General features: G+C 66.6%; 1 protein-coding gene across 1 annotated transcript in view; it reads left to right on the top strand.

Annotated features, from left to right (window-relative positions):
- The window catches only part of IQCE (IQ motif containing E), a 36231-nt gene extending 15593 nt beyond the window's left edge, over positions 1–20638 (top strand). The window contains exons 9-24 of the mRNA XM_036242099.1: positions 1085–1155; positions 3120–3192; positions 3423–3472; positions 4945–5108; positions 6439–6494; positions 7386–7492; positions 7652–7744; positions 9032–9136; positions 10485–10569; positions 13573–13755; positions 14122–14145; positions 16610–16729; positions 17128–17249; positions 20008–20086; positions 20282–20318; positions 20463–20638. Of these exons, the coding sequence (XP_036097992.1) occupies positions 1085–1155; positions 3120–3192; positions 3423–3472; positions 4945–5108; positions 6439–6494; positions 7386–7492; positions 7652–7744; positions 9032–9136; positions 10485–10569; positions 13573–13755; positions 14122–14145; positions 16610–16729; positions 17128–17249; positions 20008–20086; positions 20282–20318; positions 20463–20638 (1545 nt within the window). The remainder of the gene's footprint in view (positions 1–1084; positions 1156–3119; positions 3193–3422; positions 3473–4944; positions 5109–6438; positions 6495–7385; positions 7493–7651; positions 7745–9031; positions 9137–10484; positions 10570–13572; positions 13756–14121; positions 14146–16609; positions 16730–17127; positions 17250–20007; positions 20087–20281; positions 20319–20462) is intronic.
- The last annotated feature ends 1442 nt before the right edge of the window (positions 20639–22080 follow it).

Below are 22080 nucleotides of genomic sequence, written 5' to 3'. Positions count from 1 at the left end.
CCACCAGGCCCTTCCAGGACCGTCCCAAAGGCCCCAGCGCAAAGCCTCTGTCTGTGGTCCTCCGGCGGAGAAGCCTTTCAGATGGGATCCCCTGCATCACTTCTCCAGAGAGTTTTAAAGAGTACGGACGGTGGCACTGTGTCCGGACGGTGGGGGTGATCGGGGTGAGGGTGCGGAGCCCTGAGAGAGGCCTGTTTGATGGAAGTGGACTGGGAGCTGGGATTCTGGGGCACGGCCTGTGCCGTGCCGGTCAGGGCACCCGCTGTCGCCCACGCCGCCGCAGGAGGCTGCCGGCTGGACATCGCCTGCACGCACGGGCCGGCTCCCGCCGCCATGGTGGGGGAGACGCCCCGGCCGCGCGTGTCGGCCGGGGAAGGTGACGTAGGTGTGGCCGGGACCCAGGCACCAGCGGCAGCAGCTGAAATTCATGTGAGCCACGAGGTGCCCAGATCCCAGGGCGCCCAGTGTGAACACGTGTCTAACTGCAGAGCACACGTCCAGTTGAGGGTGACATTCTGGTTGAGAGAGGTAAGGCCAGAGGCTCTAGTTTCGCTTGTAACGGACTTTTACAAGAAAACGGATTCACGTGTTACTAGTAGAGTTTACAGTTGCTTTTAAACCCAGTTAAAGTTGTTTGGCTGGCTGTTCAGAAAGGAAGAAAGGGGTGCTCTTTCAGGAACGCAGGGTGCCATCCCCCAAAGCGAGAGCTTAGCAGAGAGGAGCAGGAAGGGGGCGGTGGGTGAGTGGCCGCCGTGGAGGTGCAGGCGCCCCGTCCGGCCCTGCTCAGCCGCTGGTGGCAGTGTCTTCCCGGGACATCCTGCCCTCTGCTCAGTGTGGCAGCCGGGCGTGTGCCGCAGCCCCCTCCGCCCCGCCTGGCTGGGACCGCTGCCTTCCCCTCCCCCGTGCCCGCAGCCTAGCAGAGCCCAGCGGTTAAATGGAGGGTAACTGAGGACCAGAGTGCTGTGGCGGAGGGGGTGCGGGTGCTGCCGGTCCCCTCTGGGGCGGGACAGTCAGTCTCCAGAGGAGGGGAGGCTGCGACCCCAGACCTGGAGGCCGTGGGCCTGAAGAGTGGGCTCTGTGGCAGGTGGTGAACGGGCTGAAGCAGAGGGTCCTGCGGCTGGAGCAGCAGTGCAAGGACAAGGACAGCACCATCAGGTACGGGGCAGTGTCCCTGTGCCCAAGGCCGGGGCTCGGCGGTGTCCCTGTGCCCCTGAGGCCGGGGCTCGGGGGGTGTCCCTGTGCCCCTGAGGCCGGGGCTCGGGGGGTGTCCCTGTGCCCTGAGGCCGGGGCTCGGCGGTGTCCTTGTGCCCCTGAGGCCAGGGCTCGGGGGGTGTCCCTGTCCCCTGAGGCCGGGCTCGGGGGGTGTCCCTGTGCCCCTGAGGCTGGGGCTCGGAGGGTGTCCCTGTGCCCCTGAGGCTGGGGCTCGGAGGGTGTCCCTGTCCCTGACCCCCTGAGGCCGGGGCTCGGAGGGTGTCCCTGTCCCCCTGAGGCTGGGGCTCGGCGGTGTCCCTGTGCCCCTGAGGCCGGGGCTCGGCGGTGTCCCTGTCCCTGACCCCCTGAGGCCGGGGCTCGGCGGTGTCCCTGTCCCTGACCCCCTGAGGCCGGGGCTCGGCGGTGTCCCTGTCCCTGACCCCCTGAGGCCGGGGCTCAGAGGGTGTCCCTGTCCCCCTGAGGCTGGGGCTCGGCGGTGTCCCTGTCCCTGACCCCCTGAGGCCGGGGCTCGGCGGTGTCCCTGTCCCTGACCCCCTGAGGCCGGGGCTCGGCGGTGTCCCTGTCCCTGACCCCCTGAGGCCGGGGCTCGGCGGTGTCCCTGTCCCTGTGCCCCTGAGGCCGGGGCTCGGCGGTGTCCCTGTCCCTGTCCCCCTGAGGCCGGGGCTCGGCGGTGTCCCTGTCCCTGTGCCCCTGAGGCCGGGGCTCGGCGGTGTCCCTGTCCCTGTGCCCCTGAGGCCGCGGCTCGGCGGTGTCCCTGTCCCTGTCCCCCTGAGGCCGGGGCTCGGCGGTGTCCCTGTCCCTGACCCCCTGAGGCCGGGGCTCGGCGGTGTCCCTGTCCCTGTGCCCCTGAGGCCGGGGCTCGGCGGTGTCCCTGTCTCTGTGCCCCTGAGGCCGGGGCTCGGCGGTGTCCCTGTCCCTGTCCCCCTGAGGCCGGGGCTTGGCGGTGTCCCTGTCCCTGTGCCCCTGAGGCCGGGGCTCGGCGGTGTCCCTGACCCCCTGAGGCCGGGGCTCGGCGGTGTCCCTGTCCCTGTGCCCCTGAGGCCGGGGCTCGGTGGTGTCCCTGTAGCCCCCTGAGGCCGGGGCTCGGCGGGTGTCTTACCTCATTTTATTCAGTTCAGCATTGGCCCGTGTTCTCGGACGGCAGTTTTAGTGCTCACCCCCCATCCTCTGTTCCATGTCCTGGTCCCAGCTTCATCGCTCTGCCAAAAGTAGAGGAGATATTAGCCACCTCTCCCTGGTCGGTGAGGAACAGTGTCCTTAGCCTGTGCCCGCTGCTTTCTCCCCTGAGCTCCCTGTGGCCCACTCTGACCTGCGGCAGGGACACTGGTCTCGACACAAGGGCCCGGTGCGGGGCTCCCGCCGCCCTCCGGCCCCCCACGCCGCCCGTGTCTGTCCTGTGCGAGTGCGGAGGAGCCTGCCCGGCTGCTCTCTGATCGGAGGGAACCTCGGCTCCACACCCTGCCGCCCCCTCCCCTTCGCGCGGCCCCCTGCTGTCCACTGAAGCTGCGGGCGGGTCCCCATTTCTGAGCCCTGAATGCTGACTCATCTCTGGCCGTAGCTTCGTCCAGGGTCTGCCCACGGCCGAGCAGAGTCACCCCGACGACCCGTGGAGAACACAGTGGTCTGTCCCTTGCACACCTGCGCCTGCCCCGAGCCCCCCCCCCCAGCCTCTCTGGCCAAGACGTTTCAGGGCGTCTGCCGCCCCCCCGGGGAAGGAGCCAGTCTCCCTGGAGGGGCCCAGTGCTCCTGAGCGGCTCTCTGGGGGGCCTGGAAAGGGTCTGTGTGAGGCCACCAGCCAGCCGGGGGCGCTCAGCCCTCCCTGCCCGCCCGTCCTGCCCTGAGGCCCAGGGACACGTCCCCGTCCTGGGAGGGCAGCCCGCCTGCTAACTCTGACCTTGGGTTCCCAGCAAGCTGCAGGCTGACTTGAAGACCACGAGCTTGGAGGAGATGAGGGTTGTCATGGAGACCTACTACGAGGAGGTGGGTGCCTCCCCCCAGAGCAGCCCAGAGCGGCATGGGGTCCGAGGGGGGGAGGGGTGGCTGCTGGTGGCCCGGGAACCCTGCGTCCTGGTCAACGTGAGCCGAGTCTCGGCCCTGTGCTGCCCTCTCGCCACGGGGCAGAAATCGGCACCTGAGAGAAAGACGGTCTGGGGGGAGGGGCCGGCCCGGAGCTCACTGGGACTTCATGGCCTTTCATCTGGTCCCCACAGATCCATCGTCTCCAGGCGCTGCTGGCGAGCTCAGAAACTTCTGGAAAGAAGTACGAACTCTGTTCTCCTCAGGGCTGTGCCCCGCCCCGCCCCGCCTCGCCCCGCCCCGCCGCCTCAGTGGTCTGCGGTGTTCCCATTGCCTCGGTCTCGGGGCGCCATCTGCCTGTGCCCACACTGTCCCAGCACCCCAGCCCCAGCTCAGAGTAGCAGGATCTGATTCCCCGAGGCCACGGGTACGGGAGACTCCGGGTCTTCTGGCCACAGAGTCCTGCGTCCCTCCCAGGCAGTACAGGCAGCCCGCAGACGGGGCAGTGACCCTCAGACGCATGCCTCCCCCTGGGCCTCTGTAGTGATCATGACATTCATGGGGCGTCCACCCTGTGCCTCTGGTCTCCCCTCTCCTCCCCCATGGTCCACCCTGTGCCTCTGGTCTCCCCTCTCCTCCCCCATGGTCCACCCTGTGCCTCTGGTCTCCCCTCTCCTCCCCCATGGTCCACCCTGTGCCTCTGGTCTCCCCTCTCCTCCCCCATGGTCCACCCTGTGCCTCTGGTCTCCCCTCTCCTCCCCCATGGTCCACCCTGCGCCTCTGGTCTCCCCTCTCCTCCCCCATGGTCCACCCTGTGCCTCTGGTCTCCCCTCCCCTCTCCTCCCCCATGGTCCACCCTGTGCATCTGGTCTCCCCTCCCCTCCCCCATCGTCCACCCTGTGCCTCTGGTCTCCCCTCTCCTCCCCCATGGTCCACCCTGTGCCTCTGGTCTCCCTCTGCCCCCCGGGTTTAGAGCAGGGCACACTGTTCTGTAGAGCGTACGGGCTGCCAGATCCAGTCCCTCGTGGCCGACCTGTGCCTCCTGTGAGAGCGCTGAGCGTGCTCTGGGGGCGGCCGGTGAGTTCCCATGAGCCTCTGCTCGCATGGTCCGCAGCTGCTTTGGGGTGTGTTTCCAGGTGTTTCTGTGTAAGATGCCCTCCCAGGTGGGCGGTGCTGATTCAGGAGCGTTGAACGCCCCGCCCTTGAGGCGACTCCTTTGTGGGGAACACTGGACTCGCTGACCTAAAGCCCAGACCCTGGAAAGCATGTGCTAGGTAGCCCACGGAGTGACCTGTGTGACGTGAGGCCTGAGGCCGGAGCTGAGTTCGCCTCTGCCGTCCCCGTGGTGACTGTGCATCCGCGTGCGTTGGCCAGGGTCACCAGCGCACCGTGGCGAGGGGCCAGGCTCGCAAACCAGAGCCTTTGAGCAATGCGGGTGGACTGTGCTTTAGACCCGGGGACAGGAGGCAGGACCCAAGCACCCGTCACGGGCTTTGGGAGCAGAATGGCCACAAACCTGGGACATCACCGGAACTCAGTGCAGTGTCTGGCCACTAGGTTTACCAACTGCAAGAACAGAACCCCGTTGGGGTGGCAGCTGGCTTCCCTGGGGTCCGGTTCGGGTCCCGTGTGACCAGCACTCCGGAGGCGCCCGCCCGCGCCCCCTGAGGCCTGCGGGACCCGTTCGGGGCCTGAGCGCGGTTCTGTGGTCCCCAGGCCGCCAGCGGAGAGGAAGGCGGGGCTCAGGAGGCAGAAGCGGCTGAGCAGCACCCTCCTGAGCTTGTCGCGGAGTGTGCAGGAGCTCACGGAGGAGAACCAGAGCCTGAAGGAGGACCTGGACCGCGTGCTGAGCAGCTCGCCCACCGTCTCCCGGACGAAGGGTACCTTCCCGGAGCACCCTGGGGCCCTCGGGGAGGGGCCGTCCTGGGTCTCTGAGAGCGACAGCCCGCCCTCCCCCCCGCGAGGCCGGCCAGTGCACACCCCTGGGCCACTCCAGCTCAGGGTGGCTGGACTGTGACACACACCCGCCGTGCACCCAGCGCTGTCCTGGTGCTGGAGACGGCGGTAACAGAAGGCCCAGGTGTCCTTCGCTGAGGTGAGGTCGTGGCAGGGAGGCAGGGCAGCCAGCAGGTGGGCCGCAGGTCAGGGGGGTAGGAGCTGGCAGGAGGGGGCAGGTGGCGCTGGGAAGAGCCTTCAGCAGGGCCGGCGAGAGGACGTTGGTGAGCACCGGCCCTGGGTGTCCGGATGGTGTGTTTGGGGACCAAGGGGCAGTGATGAGGATGGGAGTCAGGGAGCCGCACTGACCACAGGGGCTTGAAGGCCACTCAGGCAGCGGGAGAGCAGACGTGGAAAGTGTCTGACTTGGCCCTGGCCAGTTTTGCTCAGTGGTTAGAGCGTCGGCCTGCGGTCCAGAGAGACCTGGGTTCGGTTCCCGCTAAGGGCATGTACCTCGGGTGCAGTTTGTCCCCGGCCCTGGTTGGTTGTGCCGGTGGCGACCACTCGATGTGTCCCTTTCACATCGATGTTTCTCTCTCCCTCCCTTCCTCTCTATCCCTCCCACTCTACCTGAACAAAGAATGGAAAAATGTCCTTGGGTGAGGATAAAAAAAAAAAGAAGAAGAAAGTGTCTGACTTGTTTCCTGCGGCCCCAGAGCTGAGCAGGCGTGGATAGCGGGCCGGGAGTTCAAGCGCTGTGCCCGAGGGGCTGCCCCTGGACCCGGGGGATGGGGGCGTGTCAGGGAGCTCAGGGCCACAGCCGGCAGAACTAGAGCTGGTGGCTGGCAGGGAGCAGGTGGCCGGCGGCATCGGAGCCCTGTGCGCCCTCTGCACCCTGGGCGTGAGCAGAGGGGAAAGGGCCAGCGTTGGGCCCGGCAGCGGGGAGCTGATGGGAGGGGCAGGAGGGTGCGGAGGGGGCTTTGTGGCGGGGTTGGCACCGTGAAACCCGTGACCTTGGAGAGGCCTGTTGATGGGCAGGTGGGGCCAAAGCCTGACAAGAGTAGACTCAGGAAAGCAGGGCCCACAGAGGCCTGAGGAGACCTGGGCCTGTGACCAGGTGGGCCTGGGGGAAGCCCTCTGGGGCACGGGAGTCTGCCAGTGCCCTCGGGTGCCAGCCCGGGAGGGAGCTGCAGGCCGCCGCTCTGAAGCAGGGCGGGCGGGAAGGGGCCCGTCGGGGTGGCACGGAGTGTCTTCACAAGCCCTTGCTCCCTTCAGGGTACGCGGAGTGGAGCAGGCCCCGGCTGCTGCGGCGGATCGCGGAGCTGGAGAAGGTGAGCAGGGGCCTGCCGCGCCCACCTCCTGCTCAGGGCCTGCCCTGCTCGAGGGGAAGCCCGACGGGCGAGGGCTTTGCTCCGGGACTCGGCCTGTGGGAGGGCTTTGCTCCGGGACTCGGCCTGGGCCAGGGCTTTGCTCCGGGACTCGGCCTGGGCCAGGGCTTTGCTCCGGGACTCGGCCTGGGCCAGGGCTTTGCTCCGGGACTTGGCCTGGGAGAGGCGGCCCTGAGTGTGGCGTGACACTCTGCAGAGGGTCGGGGCCGAGCGCCGCCCCGGGCCAGCTGGGGTGCAGAGGGTCCCAGCCCCTCACCTGCACATGTGGGCCTCCTCCCCGCCCAGCGCTCCCCGAGGGCTTCCCACAGAAGACCCCCACCCGCCCGAAGCCCTCGTGCCGCCCTGTGAGTGTGCACACTGCAGTGTGTCCGCTTGTCGCGTGGTTGGGCTGACGGAGTGAACCTAGAGGGGAACCGTTTTGAAAACATGATTTCACATATTTAGCCCGGCTGCTGTGGCTTAGTGGTTGAGACCCTGCACCAGGAGGTCACCCGTTTGATTCCCAGTCAGGGCACATGCCCAGGTTGTGAGCCTGATCCCCAGTGAGGGGTGTGCAGGAGGCGGCCAGTCAGTGTTCTGTCTCATCGATGTTTCTCTCTCTCTCTCCCTTTCCCCTCCTCTCTCTCTAAAACCAATAAAGAAAAATATTATGCGCACACACACAGTTTCACGTATCTAGAAGCAGAGAATGCACTAATAATTCAGGGGCACGTTTTAAGGTAAAGCTTGTTGGGCGGAAAGGCCCCTCGCGGAGACGAGCTTTTCTAGCCTGAGCGCTGCCGCCGCGGGCTGGTTTCAGGAATGACGTCTAACAAACACCCGTGTTGCCTCCAGAAGGTGAACTCGATGGAAAGCCCAAAGCCACAGGCTTCAGAAGTGGCCAAGTCAGGCCCCCTGGCGTTCTCCGCATCCGGCTCCTGGGTGCACAGGCCCCCATCCGAGCGCCGCGAGGGCAGCAGGCACCGTGACGGCAGCGGGCACCGCGAGGGCAGCAGGCACCGTGACGGCAGCGGGCACCGCGAGGACAGCGGGCACCGCGAGGGCAGCGGGCACCGTGACGGCAGCGGGCACCGCGACGGCAGCGGGCACCACGAGGGCAGCGGGCACCGCGAGGACAGCGAGCGTCTCCGGGAGGCCGTGAGGAGCCTGGATGGCGAGCGGGAGGCCCTGCAGGCCCGGCTGCAGGAGAGAGAGTAGGTGCCCGTGTTCGGCTCTTGCGAACTGGGAGGATGCTCAGCTCACGGCAGCAGTTGCATAAATGTGTTTAGGTGATTCTAAGACTTACGTTTTGGTTGTGAAACGTGGGTAGCTTGAGTGGTGCAGGGAAGACAAGTGGCCGTGCTGCACCATGAAAGGGGTCAGTTACGTGTCTTTACACCGAATTCCAGAGGGATTTCCAGATTCTTTTTTAGATCATATGTGGAGTGACTTAAAAACCCAGTCATATGTTTAGGACACCTAGTTGATATATCAGATAGCGCAGAAATGCGTGCACTATTCAGCGTGACCCTGAGCGTCTCAAGGCAGAGCCTCTGGTGTCTGCAGCCCACCCGAAATGGGCCTGGCTCCCCCTCCGGTACGCGGGGCCTTCGCTGGCCTCCGCTCTGCCGCGAGCAATACGCCGCGTTCGTGTTCTGAGCCGGTGAGCACCCCTGAGACCCGCTGCTCCGTGCCTCCTGGGAGCCAGCGCCCCAGCCCGCCCGGGGCCGCCCCAGGTCCCTGCAGCCTGGTGTCTGCGCAGCCCTGACCACGCACGTGCTGTCACCTGAGGGCCAGGCGCTCACACCCCCCCGCCCCACCTGCAGCCCGTGCACAGTGCCACCACGCGAACTGCAGGCTCTTCGTCAATGTTAGGGTTTCAGGAAGTTACAAAAGTTAGGCGTCGTGTTGAGAGTAAAGTCACGCCTGTGATGATCTGAGCTATCACGTGGCATGACGTGCTCCCCTTTCTGAGCCCCCACTGTGTACCCTGCTCTGCCAGCCACCCAAGGTGTGTGACCTCATCCCGTGGAGAGTCACGGGACCCTGAGAAGTTCAGTCGCTGCGACCGTGAGCGGTGCCACTGAGCATCAGACAGGGCCCCTTCACAGCCACGTCGTCGGCCACGCCACCTGTGGGCCCGGAAAGCCCGTGCGGAAGCAGTTCCGCTGGAGATGCCTGGGGGCCCGGGTCAAGGCTCAGCCCAGGCAGCCCCCAGCCCGGCCCTCGAGGCTGTGCCGAGCACTCCTCAGGACACGGGTTAGAAGCCTCACGGTTGGGGTGATGCCTGTCCCCAAGAGACAGTGAGGTCACGAGAGCAGGGACCTCGGCGAGTCTGTCTGTCGCTGGTGCACGGCAGGTGCTCAGTGACTGGGGCGCGGGCCTGTGCCTGGCTCCTCCTCCCCGTCCTCCGTCTGTGTCATGAGCGCCCTGGCTGCGTGCGACGGCCACGTAGCCGTGGCCTCTGTCCCAGGAACGCTGACGGTCGGTTCTGTGTTCAGGTTGGAAGTGGCACAGCTGCTCCAGACCAAGGCCGACTTGCAGAAGGAGCTGGAAGGCACGCGAGAGGGAGAGGAGGAGAGGCGGGCGAGAGAGGAGGCTTTGAGGTAAGCGAGCGGGGGTCAGTCACACCCACCACAGCTGTCCTGCACCGCGTGGCCGCCCTCTCCCGTCAGGCCAGAGCTGGGGAGCTGGCTGCGGCACCTCCCCTCCCGCACCCCCACCCACCTCACCCCCAGGCCCCACCTCAGGACAGTGCCTCACGCCTCCAGTGTCGCTGGCCACCCCGGCCCACGTGTCCGTGCGCTGACGGCCAAGGAACCGAGGCGTGCTGGGAGGAGGGGCTGGGGACGCAGTGACACAGGTGTCGGGCAGCACAGAGAGAGGCCGGTGCTGTCTGATCCGGAGGGTCCAGCGCTGGCCAGGCGCAGAGGCAGCACGCGGACGAGGGGCCGGGGGGAGAGGGACTGGCGGTGCGGGCCGGCTACACCCCCGAACTGTGCACTTCACAGTGGTGAACCCCAGCCCGACGGTGTGGCTCGGGCCTGAGCGCCGTCCCGTGGACTGAAGTCCAGTTCCATTCCGGTCGGGACACAGGCCCGGGGTGCAGGGCTCGATCCTCAGTACCAGTGGGGGGCGTGCAGGAAGTGGCTGATCGATGTTTCTATCCTTTCTCTCTAAAAAAGTCAATAAAATATAGTATTTAAAATAAAGAAATAAAATAAAGGAGTGAATTTTATAGCAGTAAAAAATGGCCCAAAAAAGTAGATTGGAAATCTGATCAGAAATGTTCAGCACTCAATAATTAGTAAGTCAGCCCTGGCCGGTTGGCTCAGAAGTCAGAGTGTCGGCCCACGCACACCACAGGGTCTCGGGTTCGATCCCCAGTCAGGGGCATGTACCTGGGTTGCAGGTTCGATCCCTGGCCCCGGTCGGGGTCGTGCAGGAGACAATTGATGTGTGTCTCTCACATGGATGTTTCTCTCTCCCTCCCTCCCTTCCACTGTGTCTAAACATCAAAGGAAAAATATCCTCAGGTGGGAATTAACCAAAAAAAATCAGTAAGGCAGATTGTTGACATTAATACAGTTTTGTTTCAGGAGAAATGTGACTAGACGTGGTCAGAGGCTAGACTGGGTCAGAAGGGCAGGGACGCAGAACTGTTTTTACTTTGCCTTTAAGTCTGTAGCTGGGACGTGCGTCTCCTCCGTTCCCTGGCTTATTTGGAGCCCCCGTACCCACTCCTCACCCTGCACTCAGCGTTTCTCAGTTCCGCCCAGCGCCAGGGGGTGCGCGGGCCCACCGCTCCTGTGCAGACGGGGCGGCCATGGGCGCTGGGCCACCGCCCCGGGGAGGGGGGAGGGTCTCCCCTGCTCTCCAGGCCGCCGCCCCTCATACCTGGGTCCCTGCAGCGTGATGGCAGGTGAGACTCCACCTCTCCCTCTCCCACCGCAGGGAGGAGATCCAAGCGCTGACCAAGAAGTTCCAAGACCTGGCAGCAACCAGGAAGGAAGAAGACCCCCCAGAAGTGACCCCCGAGGTACGGCTCAGGCGAGCGGGGGCTCGGTTGCGACGGTTTCCGTCCCCCGAGTTTTCCCAGCCCCAGCGCTGACAGTCCTGTTTCCTTTGTTGTCACACGGATTTCTATAAATTGTGGCCTTGTGCCCCAGCGTTCCGGGCTCAGTAATTGTCAGTGTTGACTTGGGGGTGCAGTCCCCTGTGCAAGACCTGTGGGCAGTGAGCAGCCCGTGGGGGAGAGCCCCGTCCCTGCTCCGCCCTCGCCCCCCATCTGCACGCACGCGGCGGTGTGTGGCACGAGGGGTCCCGGCTGGCAGGGTGGTGTCCTCGCCCTGCTCCCAGTCGGGGGGTCTCCATGTGGCAGGGCAGTGGGCCGGCGTCTCAGCATCAGGGCCAGTGAGGAGGACTGGAGCCCGTCCTGCGTCTGCTCAGGGCTATCCAGGGACGGGGAGACCCGGACATGCGGTCTGGTGCCCGAAGGGAGCCCAGGCTAGAGAGGGTGGGCCCGTGGCAGCCTCCTCCCTCTGTTCTGCCTCCTTTCTGCTTGCTAAGTGCCCAGCAATTCCTGGGGACCCCTAGCATGGCGCCTCTACCTGTGACATTTTAGCCAAGAAGTTCTGTTGCTTCTGAAAGTGACTGTTTCGGTAGCAGTGGCCTGGCAGGGACTCTGGCCACCGAAAGGGAGGCTTGGCGGGCGTGGCGGGTGCGGGCTGGGCCCCTGCTCTGGCTCTGCACTGGCTTCCTCTCCGGGCGGCGCCTGCAGCCATGTCTTCGTGGTAAGGCCGCCGAGCACATGCTCCACGGTGCTTCCGCTGTGGTCCGAGACTGGAGGGTGGGAGCCGGGCTCGGGGGGCGCGGGGGCGGCCCTGAAGTCGGGCGGTGAGGGTGGGCGGGCGAGGCCGTGTCCTCCTCTGAGAACTCGTGGTTGGTCCACGGAGAAGACCTGTGTGTTTCCGTGGTGGTTTCCCCGTGCTTCAAGCAGGGTTCTCTGAGTCCTGCAGACCACTGTCCCTGTCCGGGAATTCAGCGTCTCTGCGTGACGGTCACTTTTCAGGAGGCCCTGTTGACCTAGTGCCTGTGCTGTCCACCCAGGGGGGGGTGGCCTGTGGTGCGCGGCGCTGTCTCCTCCGGCGCCGCGGCACTTCGGGGACACCGCTGCCCTGAGTGGGGCTCCCGACTGCAGCGCAGCCTTCCGGGGTGTCCTCGCTGCATGTCCTCGTGAGCCCTGCTGGCAGCCGCGTCATTTCTAAAGCTGTCCACCCGGTCGTGCGTCCCTCGGAGAGCGGCGTCTTCCACGCCCTGCGGGGCCGGGCCAGCGACCTGGCCTGTGGAGGTGCCCTGGCTCCAGGAGGCTCCTCCCCCCGTGGCACTCGGGGCGCCGTGGGCTCCAGGAGGCTCCTCCCCCCGTGGCACTCGGGGCGCCGTGGGCTCCAGGAGGCTCCTCCCCCCGTGGCACTCGGGGTGCCCTGGCTCCAGGAGGCTCCTCCCCCCGTGGCACTCGGGGCGCCGTGGGTTCCATGGTCAGATGTGGGCTGGGGACGGGAGAGGCTCTAGCTCTGCCTCCTCCCTGAGCGCAAGTCAGACACAGATCCAGCCCTCGTCCCTCGCGTCCCCCACCTGGCCTGGCTGCGGGCCACCTCCTGTCTGGGCACCTGCACCGCGGGGCCCACCTCTCCCGAGCTTCAGGGTCGGTGTGGTGTCAGAGTACACTCAGTTCTCACTGTGGCGCGTGTACCTCCTCGAGGATCCGCGTCCCTGCCAACAGCGGGAACGCCGGCGGGTCTTCCCCTGACCGCTCAGGGGGCCCAGGGAGGCAACGTGCTCCCGGTGGTAGCCCAGCGCAGGGACGGCCACGCTCAGCCCTGCAGAGGCGCCGCGCAGGAGCCGGCCCACACGTGGCCTGCAGCCTGGTGACCGCCCCCACAGCGCGTGGAAAGGCCCTGTGACGTGCGCGCACAGCCCTCCCGGGAGGGTCGGCCGGTCCGTCTGTGGGGCGCTGGCCGCAGTGTCTGGTCCACCGTGGTCTGACGCGCACTGCGCCGTCTCGAGCTTTTCCGGGAGCACCTGCCGGCCTTGGGACCTTCCTGCTCGAAGGCGTTCCATGTGAGGAAGAAGGGGTGACTGGGGACTTCGAGTCCCAGGCGGGGAGCTGCTGTAGAAGCGGGGGCACAGCTTGGACAAGGAAGGTGCACGTGTGTCAGTTAGGGTTCCCCTCCGTCGCCCAGAGTGGGCGGAGTACGTCCCTGCCTCTTCCAGGTCACGATTCTGCCTGTTCACTCCCACGGTGGTGCAGGTGACAGACCCTCTCTCGGGGCGAAGTCTGGAGTGTGACCGGGCGGGGAGGGGACGGCTTCGAGCCGGAGTCCTGGCGGGTGTGGCTGCGGCACCGGAGAGGCTGGCACGCTGATGGGCTGGGGCCCCGCCAGCAGGCGACACCTCGACCGTGCAGGGACTCCTGGGTCGGGGGGATGGGACGGGCACTGGTCCGGCCCCCCTCCAAGAGGGCTTCCCCAGCCACGTGTGTCCACGAGCACGCGCGTTCCGCGTGGGAAGAGCAGTCTGCTGTCTCCACTTCTATCGCGAGGTGTCCTTGTAGGTGCTGAGCGTGGCCCTGAGTGGCCCAGGGCAGTGTCACTGACCCGTCTCAGCGGCGACCCTTGTCCTCTCTCCACCTTCACGCCGGGCGGAGATGTGCCCGCAGTCCCAGGAGCCCCTCTGGTGACGGCACTAAACAGACCAGGACAGGACCCTGAAAAGTAGGGCGTTCTCGAGACACAGCAAGTTCTGGGCCGCCCGTCAGAACCCGCGTCCCGGAGAGCGGTCCAGAGAGCCCGGGGCAGCGAGGACCAGCCTCCTGTGCTCGCCGCTGGCCCGCCGCAGCTCCAGAGGGGTCCCCGTGCCGGGGCTGTGGGCGCCGCTTCTCCCCGAGGGAACAAGTCTGGTCGGATAAGCACAGCTGTGTCAGGGCCCGTGGCCCCTGCCGCCTGCCCATGTGGGGTTACCCTTTCCCCCTCGCTCCCTGCAGGCCTGGGAGGAGCCCCGGCCTTCCTGCCCTGCCACAGCCAGCAGCCCCCCTCAGCACGGGCCGGAGCCGGAGCCCGAGGCCAGCGAGGCCAGCCGGCCCCAGCCGCCCCGCAGCTGCTCCGAGGAGCAGAGGCTCACGGCCGCCAGGACCCTGCAGGCCCGGTGGAAGGCGCGCAGACGCCAGGTGAGGGCTCCACAGGCCCCGCAGGCCCCGCGCTGGCTGAGCCCACCAGGCCCGGGCTGCGTGTTTCCCAGCCGCAGAAACCACGCTGCCGTCTGTCCACCCAACCACGTCCACTGCGTCCCTCTGATGGGCGGGCTCTGTGGGCAGCGCAGGCGACAGGCAAGAGACTGTGGGGACAGCATAGTTGTGCCAAGAGCAGTGCCTGGGTGGGGCAGATGGCACCCTGGAGGCGCGGGCGGATCCACTCACCTCCCAGTGCCCTGCAGGGGGCGCCAGCTCCACCTCCTCTGCGGTCACTGTGGCAGGGTCAGGAAGGGGAATGTTAGGGGGACTCATCCTCACGGAAGTCATCGTTCTCTCTTTCAGAAAAGAAAGGCTGTGCTGGATGAGGTAAGAAGGTCTGTTCCCACAGTTTCAGAGGGGCAGCGAGGGCCGGGCTGGCCCTGGGGAGGTTGGCGTTGCAGCTCGTGGGACGGGTGTGGGGGTTCGAGGGGCAGCGAGGGCCAGGCTGGGCCCTGGGGAGGTTGGCATTGCAGCTTGTGGGACGGGTGTGCGGGTTCGAGGGGCAGCGAGGGCCGGGCTGGGCCCTGGGGAGGTTGGCGTTGCAGCTCGTGGGACGGGTGTGTGGGCTCGAGGGGCAGCGAGGGCCGGGCTGGCCCTGGGGAGGTTGGCGTTGGAGATCGTGGGACGGATGTGCGGGTTCGAGGGGCAGCGAGGGCCGGGCTGGCCCTGGGGAGGTTGGTGTTGGAGATCGTGGGACAGGTGTGTGGGCTCGAGGGGCAGCAAGGGCCGGGCTGGCCCTGGGGAGGTTGGTGTTGGAGATCGTGGGACGGATTTGCGGGCCAAGGGCGCAGCAAGGGCAAGGCTGGCCCTGGGGAGGGTGGTGTTGGAGATCGTTGGGACGGATGTGTGGGCTCGAGGGGCAGAAGGGCCGGGCGGGCCCTGGGGAGGTTGGTGTTGGAGATCGTGGGACAGATGTGCGGGCCAAGGGGCAGCAAGGGCCAGGCTGGCCCTGGGGAGGTTGGTGTTGGAGATCGTGGGACGGATGTGCGGGCCAAGGGGCAGCAAGGGCCAGGCTGGCCCTGGGGAGGTTGGTGTTGGAGATCGTGGGACAGGTGTGTGGGCTCGAGGGGCAGCAAGGGCCGGGCTGGCCCTGGGGAGGTTGGTGTTGGAGATCGTGGGACGGATGTGCGGGCCAAGGGGCAGCAAGGGCCAGGCTGGCCCTGGGGAGGTTGGCGTTGGAGATCGTGGGACGGGTGTGGGGGCCAAGGGGCAGCGAGGGCCAGGCTGGGCCCTGAGGAGGTTGTGTCTGCGGGGTCTGGAAAAGGAATTACGTGGACATTCCAAAGGTCTGTCATCTTAGATGCAAAAAGACAGTAGACAGGCCCAGTGAAGGTGCAGGGGCATCGTCCAGAACACACAGCCGGGACGCAGCTGCCCGCCAGGACTCACTTCCAGTCAGGAAGCTGTCCTTCAGGTCACCCTGCGTGGCTGCTCCAGCTCTGAGTGTAAGGCGGCCACAGCTGGTGGGGCGAGAACGTGGCCCAGTCATCACGGACCAGGGCGGAGCGCGGGTGTGGGGCCTGTGGGCCTGTGGGGCCTGTGGGGCTGGGGGGCGAGCGGAGCTCATGGGACGGGCGGTGAGAGAAGGGCCTTCCCGTCGGGAGACACGCGAGTGGAGCCCGGGCCTGCGGAGGCCGAGACTGCTGCGCCCCGTGGGCTGGGGCGTGGGGAGGGGAGCGGGCCGTGTGGGCTGGGGCGTGGGGAGGGGAGCAGGGCCCCGTGGGCTGGGGAGTGGGGCTATAGCGACAGCTGGAGATGCCCAGGCACAGAGCTGAGGGGTGAGGGACAGCACCGATTTGGGCCACCTGCCCCTGCTCCGCGTCTGCCCTCCTGCGGCCTGACACCAGGCAGCCACAGGCCATGCTTCCAGGGCTAAGGAACAGGTCACACCTGAGCAAACCCAGAGCACACCCTAAGGACCCTGCTCGGCACCCGCCCCAGCCCTTCCTGCTCACTGCCCCCCAGCTCCAGTTCCCGCCGTGTGAGACCCCACCTGACGGGTGCCGTGGGGGCAGGGCCGTCTGGGTCCCTGCCACCAGGGTGGCATCTGGCCTGTGGTCAGTGGTCAGTCTTCTGATGAGGGAGACGGCCAGCATGGCTGCCTGCCTGGCTCTGCCCTTGCTCTTCTGATCCCTCCCTAAGCCAGTGTCCTCGCGTCTGGGGTCAGGATGATGGGAAGACCTCCCCTGGGGCCGTGGTGAGGGCTCAGTGGACGGCACGGGCCCATGTGTGGTCGCTGTCTGCTCCCTAAGTAATGTCGGTGGCCTTGTCCCCCAGCCGGCACTGTGGCCTGCTGACCTCCCGGCATGGACGCCCTGGGTTTGTCCAGGTGTCCATCTGCTCCGGGGGGGTCTCTCACCATCCTGTGTCGTACTGACTGCTTAACCACACGTCCGGGCATTTCCGTCGCCTTCCTACGAGAAAACGCAGAGGCCCACCTCAGGTGACCATGGTCAGAGCACCTGGGCCGGTGTCCGTCCCCCGGCACCTTCCCAGAGCTGGGTCCTGTGCGCTCGATGCTCCCACCGGCCAGAGGGCGCCGAGCTGGGGTCCCTGCGCGGCCCAGCTCAACGCAGACGGGGCGGCCGCAGAGGGTAACCCGAGGCTGGACCCACCGGCCCTCCGAGCTCCGCGAGGCCGCTGCCTGGGGCGGGGCGTCTGTGGCTGCAGAAGTTCTGCTGAGAAGGGGTGCTCGTGAGCCTGCTGACCGCGCCGTCGGGGCGTCCCTGCTCTGCTTCCTGTGCTTTCCGGGGTCTCCCCGAAATCACCCATCTCGCTCTCTCCCTGCCAGGCGGCCACCGTGCTTCAGGCGGCTCTCAGAGGGCACCTGGCGAGGGCGAGGCTGTTGGTGCGCGGAGCACGTGGCTCAGGACCTCCCAGCGTGCCCGGCCTGCCCGGCCTCCCCAACCAGGTGACGCTCCGGGGCAGGTCCCCAAACCCCATCACCCAGGGAACGCGTGGGCACCTCCCAGTCTCGGCGCCCGGCCTCGCCCGGCCACGCCTGTGCCCCTGGCGCGGGCATGTGTGGGTGGGGCCTCGGTCCAGGGGCTGGAGGAGCCAGAATAGCAAGGTCCTCTCGCAGTCAACATGTGACACGTAAACATGGGACAGACTCTGAAACGGCAGGTGCTCACTGTAAGGATCTAAGAAGGAACCTACAATCAGGAAACTGCTTACTAAATATTAGCGAGGGGGGTCACCTGAGACGGAACCACGCCCTCACCTGGCCCCCTGAGACCAGGGCAACGCCCTGCCAGCCTGGAGGGTGGGTGCAGGCTCTCAGGCGTCCTGTCCTGTCCTTACCTGCAGGCCTCTCCCCCACCCTGCATTCCGAGCTCCGCTGTCCAGGCTAAGGGCGACCCCGGACAAGAGGCGGCCGTGGCCATCATCCAGTCCGTCCTGCGGGCACACCTGGCACGGGTCAGGCACAGGTAAGTTGACTGGCAGGCCCGCTCTGCTGTGGACCGGCTGCGGGCGCGTCTGGCGCGTGCCCCTTCTGGAGGAGCTGGGGGCTGCCGGCTGGCATTCGGGGGCCTCTTGCAGCAACCCCGTCCTGAGGAACCAGCACCACCCTGGAGGCTCTCCGGCCGCAGACCCGCAGAGCCCATCGGGGTGAACCCCGGCCGAGGGCCCACAGGGAGGCTCAGAGCGTCGAGCCGCCCACGGGCGCCACTGTCCCTGCGCCGACCTCTGCTCCTCAGCCCGCGCGGCAGACGGGCCCTCGCGGTCGAGTCCCCGGCATCTCTGCGGAGGGGCCGAGTCAGACCGCGCAGTCCGCTCGTAGGGCCGCGGCGGGGTCTTCCCTGGGCAGTCAGTGGGGCCAGGAGGTGGACACGTCGGGGACAGGGTGGTGCCCAGGCCGACCTCAGCCAGGGTGCGGGGACACTGACGGAGGACACGCGAGGCCCCTGCGGCTGCTCCTGTCCAGCCACGGCCCGGGGCCCAGCGAGCCCCCTGTGGGAGTCAGCGGGGTCTCCCTCATTTCTAGTCAGAGGACGCACATCGCAGCTGCTGCGAAGGAGAAGGAGACCCCGGCTTTGGCCGCACGCAGTGCGCCCCCATCACCAGCTCTCTCCGCAGCGCCTGCCGGTAAGTTCCCCATTGTTGTGACGGGGTCACGGGCCAGCGCACCCTCTGAGGTCTCAGCCAAAACAGCCACCACCCTGGAGAGTGGGGCGTGGAAGCAGGCGCGCAGGGGGCCTTGTCCGGCTGCAGCACCTGCAGACTGTGGTGACCGCTGGGAGACCCTCTGCCCAGCCTCCCGTCCAGACTCACCCCCCCCTCCCCAACTGCAGGAGAACCTGAGCCCCTCCCTGCTGCGCAGAGCTGCGTAGTCCGGTCCCTGACCTCGGACGTGTGTGTGTGTCCCCCCCCCCCCCCCCCCCCCCCCGCACAGCTCCAGGGCTCCCGTGTCTGGACTGTGCAGCTCCAGCCGGGGTGTGTGGCTCCCTCCCGGGGGCCAGTGTTTTCCCCGTGGCTGGTTTTTAAGTAAAACTTAGCTCGTGTTTCCTTGTCCAGTTCGTGAAGGTCTAGACTCCCCACTGGAGAAACCCGGTGTGGCCAGACACTGCGCTGGTCCTGGCAGCACTCACTCCAAGCAGCGGCCGGGCCCGTCCCCTCAGGAGCAAGGTGGCAGCTTGGGAGTTGCTCCCAGTCCCAGAGTCTCGGCTCTGCGGCTGCGCCGCGCACCTTCCCCTTGCGCTGTGGCCGAGCCACACGGGGTGTGCTGAGATCTGACTCCTCGGCTGAGACCACAGCCCTGGTCTCTTTGGGAAGGTGCCCTGCTGGGCGCTGTCCTGCGTCCTTAGGTCAGAAAGATGGAGTCAGCAGGGCCCCCCAGAACTGGGGGGAGACGTGGGGTGTGCGGCTCCCGTGAGGGCTGGCGCTGACTGCAGACGTACTTCCCTCGGCGTGTGGTTTTAGGTCAGGAAGACAGCGAAGCGAGCAGTGGGGACTCCGGGGAGGGACCAGCCCCGCAGCCCTGCCCTGGTGAGTGGGGGGCACCGGCCCAGCCAGTGGTCCGGTTGCAGGAGAAGGAGGTGCCCAGCAGTGCCTCTCCTCTGGGCCTGCTGGGGAGGCTCCGGGACGGGCCCTGCTGAGGTTCGCCCTGCGCTGCGCCCAAGGTGCCCGTGCTGGGAACCCCGTCCGTCCACCAGGGTCGCTCTTCCCAGCTCCGTCCCAGCCGGCGGGCCTTGGACTCGGGCGTTCTGACCCAGAGCCCGTTCGCAAAGCTCACGGACAAAGCCGAGCAGCTCTGGGACCTCGGGGACATGTAGATGCTCAGCGCCCAGCCCCCCACTGGGACTTCCCGGCTGCCCCCAGGCTCCGCAGACCCCTGGGGCTGCTTGGAGGGCCTGTGGTCAGGGCTGGCGTGCGTGTGTGCGTGTGCGCGTGTGCGCGTGTGGACCCGCCCAGGAGGGAGATCCCAGCCCTGGCTCCATCAGTCAACATGTTTTCAAAGAGAAATGGACACTAACCTTGAAAACTAATGTTTTTAATTTCTTTTTTTAAAATATTTTTCCCCCTGGCTGGTCTTGCTCAGTGGTTAGAGCGTTGGCCTGTGGACCAGAGAGACCTGGATGCGGTTCCCGCTAAGGGCACGTACCTGGGTTGCAGTTTGTCCCCGGCCCTGGTTGGGTCGTGTGGGTGGCAACCACTCGATGTGTCCCTTTCACGTCGATGTTTCTCTCTCTCCTCCTCTCTCTCCCTCCCGCTCTATCTGAAGATAAATGAAGAATGTCCTCGGGTGAGGATTTAAAAAAAGTTGTGTGTTTTTTTATTGATTTTAGAGAGCGAGGAAGGGAGAGGGAGAGAGAGAGAAACATGGATGAGAGAGAACATCGATTGGTCGCCTCCTGCACGCCCCCCACTGGGGATCAGGCCCTCAACCTGGGCATGTGTCCTGACCGGGAATCGAACCGGCGACTTCTTGGTGCAGGGTCGACGCTCAACCACGGAGCCACACCAGCCGGGCTATTTTTAATTCCATAGGTTTCCACTTTAGTCACGATTTCCTTGACGGTCCCAGAAAAACGCCCTGCGGTCAGTGTCTGCATCGTGAGGAGTCTGAGCCCCCTTCCTCTCAGATCCGCGCTTGGTTGTTTCTCACTCGCACCTTCACGAGCAAGGAGCAAGGCCCTGTTCTGGCTGTGGTGTGGGGCTGGCCCCTCCTCACAGCCGCCTCCCCAGGCCCCGGGCCGTGGGTCTGCAGGGGGCGGCTCAGGTGCGCCAGGAGTCACACGGCCAGAAGCTCCTGAGTGGCCGCGGGGTGGGTCCTGCCTCCTGCGCCTGGGGAGCGAGTTCTCTCCAGGAAGCTGGTGGCACAGGTGCAGAATCTCAGCCACCACTCAGCCAGCCCCGGGCCGGGCCGCTGCTGTGAGGATGCCGGAGGGCACCGCCGAGCCCCCGGGTGCTGGCACTGCCGCACCCTCACCCTCACCCTTCACAGCTGCTCTGCTTTTAGGAGACGGCCCAGGGTTCAGACCTGAGCCTGGAGACAGGTGGGTGTGACTAGGAGGTCAGGAGAGGCCGTGACGGCGTGAGGCTGGCTGTGTGGTCTGTCTGTCCGTCCCCCACTGCTCGGGGTGTGACCTTGGACGTGCATGGGGCCTGGGCCTGCGCGTGACCTCTCTGCTCCCTTTCAGCCGCGCCCCTTCCCTCGCCCTCGGCCTCGCCACCTTGGGAAGACGTCTGCTCTGACGACTCGGACGAGGTGGTCGTGGCTCCGGCTCTGCCCAGGAAGAGGACCACCGCCGCGCCCCCGGCCCCGGGTGCCGCGCCCTCCGAGGAAGGCTGGGTCCAGAGCACAGAGTGCCACTAGAGGGCAGGATTCCAAACACCGGGAGTCACCCCGTCAGCAAGAGGACAGCACCTGCTGTCCACTCTGCGCTCCCCGGGCATCTCCTGGGGCTGCTGTGGGTCCGGAACCCCGAGCTCCCTTCTCTTTCTTACCTTCGGGGTGGCCCTGGTCTCCAGCTGCGGTTCGCGGGTGGTTTTCAGTGCCGGGCACTTCGCCCAGAATTGGGGGGCCGGCGGGGAGCCCTGCCTTGACCTGGAAAGAAACTGAAGGAGGTCCAGTTTAATGTTTGTTTGGTGTGTGAGCCGCCACATCAATGTTCCTTCTTCCCTTTTCCCCGACTGGACTGATGGGTCACTTGGCTGAGTTGGTGGCTGACCCAGGCCCTTCCACGCGGGTGCCAGGCCAGAGCTAAAGTCCACACAAGCCAGGCCAGGAGCGCACCCAGCCGGGTGCCTGGGGTTCTGAGGCCTTTCTGTCATCTTCCCCTGGAGCTCTGGCCGCGGGGCTGAGGACGCCCTGCCCGGCTGGGGGACAAGGCCCTGCCCAGAGGGGCCAGGCAGCTCTCCGGGCACCCAGGCCTGTGCACCGTGACCTGCAGGGGCTTGGCCGGGGGCAGAGCTGAGAAGGGCAAGATGACCCCCGGACTCGAGTTTCCTGAGGACATGCCCCTGAGTCGTGCGCGTGGCCCCTGCGCTGCCTGTCTATCAAACGCAGTCTTGAAGCTACCTCAGTAAAGGACATACCTCAAGTGACCAGCCGATGTCCAGATGCAGCCCTTTGCGGGGACAACTGTCCGGCGCTCTGGGGCTCGGCAGACGCCCCTGCTGCACGCGGGCACCCAGGCGGCACCGGGCCGGAGCCCAGGGCCCAGCAGGGCGGGGCCTCGGGAGGTAGCAAGACAGGTCCCCGGGGAGACTGGAAGGGAAAGTGATCCAGGAGCAGGGACGGTGACCTCGAGTTGGTGCCAGAGGCCCAGGTCCTGGGCGTCTGGGTGGCGGAGGGGCAGCTCGTGTGGCTCACTGGTCCGAGTCCACCTTGAACTTGACAGCAGAGCTCACCTCTCTCAGCCCGGCACCCTCCGCCGGCAGGAGCCCCTGCGGACCTGGGCCTGGCCACCTGAGCTGGGGGGGCAGTGGCACGGGGGGCCGTCAGAGGGGGTGTCTGTCCCACAGGCTGCAGGGCACTGCCCAGGGGCCCCCGCAGGGTGCCGGGTGGCAGTGCCCCCTGCCCGTGGCTCACATCCTCCACCCAGCGGGGCCCAGACTGAGGAGGGGAGCGGAGGAGGGCAGTGCTGGCAGGAAGTGGGCCTGGGGGCGGGGGGGGGGGGCGGAGCCGTGGACGTGAGGCTGTCGCTGTGTTGGGAGTGGAGCCAGCGGCGGGTTCTGTGCAGTGTGGTCCCTGAGGGGTCGAGGCTGGGAGATGACCCACCAGGAGGAGGGCAGAGGCCCCGAGGACCCAGGCCC

This window comes from Molossus molossus, unplaced genomic scaffold (assembly GCF_014108415.1).
Source record: "Molossus molossus isolate mMolMol1 unplaced genomic scaffold, mMolMol1.p scaffold_m16_p_4, whole genome shotgun sequence".
Taxonomy (NCBI): domain Eukaryota; kingdom Metazoa; phylum Chordata; class Mammalia; order Chiroptera; family Molossidae; genus Molossus; species Molossus molossus.
Note: the sequence above shows the minus strand (reverse complement) of the source record. Positions and strands in the feature narration are given on the sequence as shown.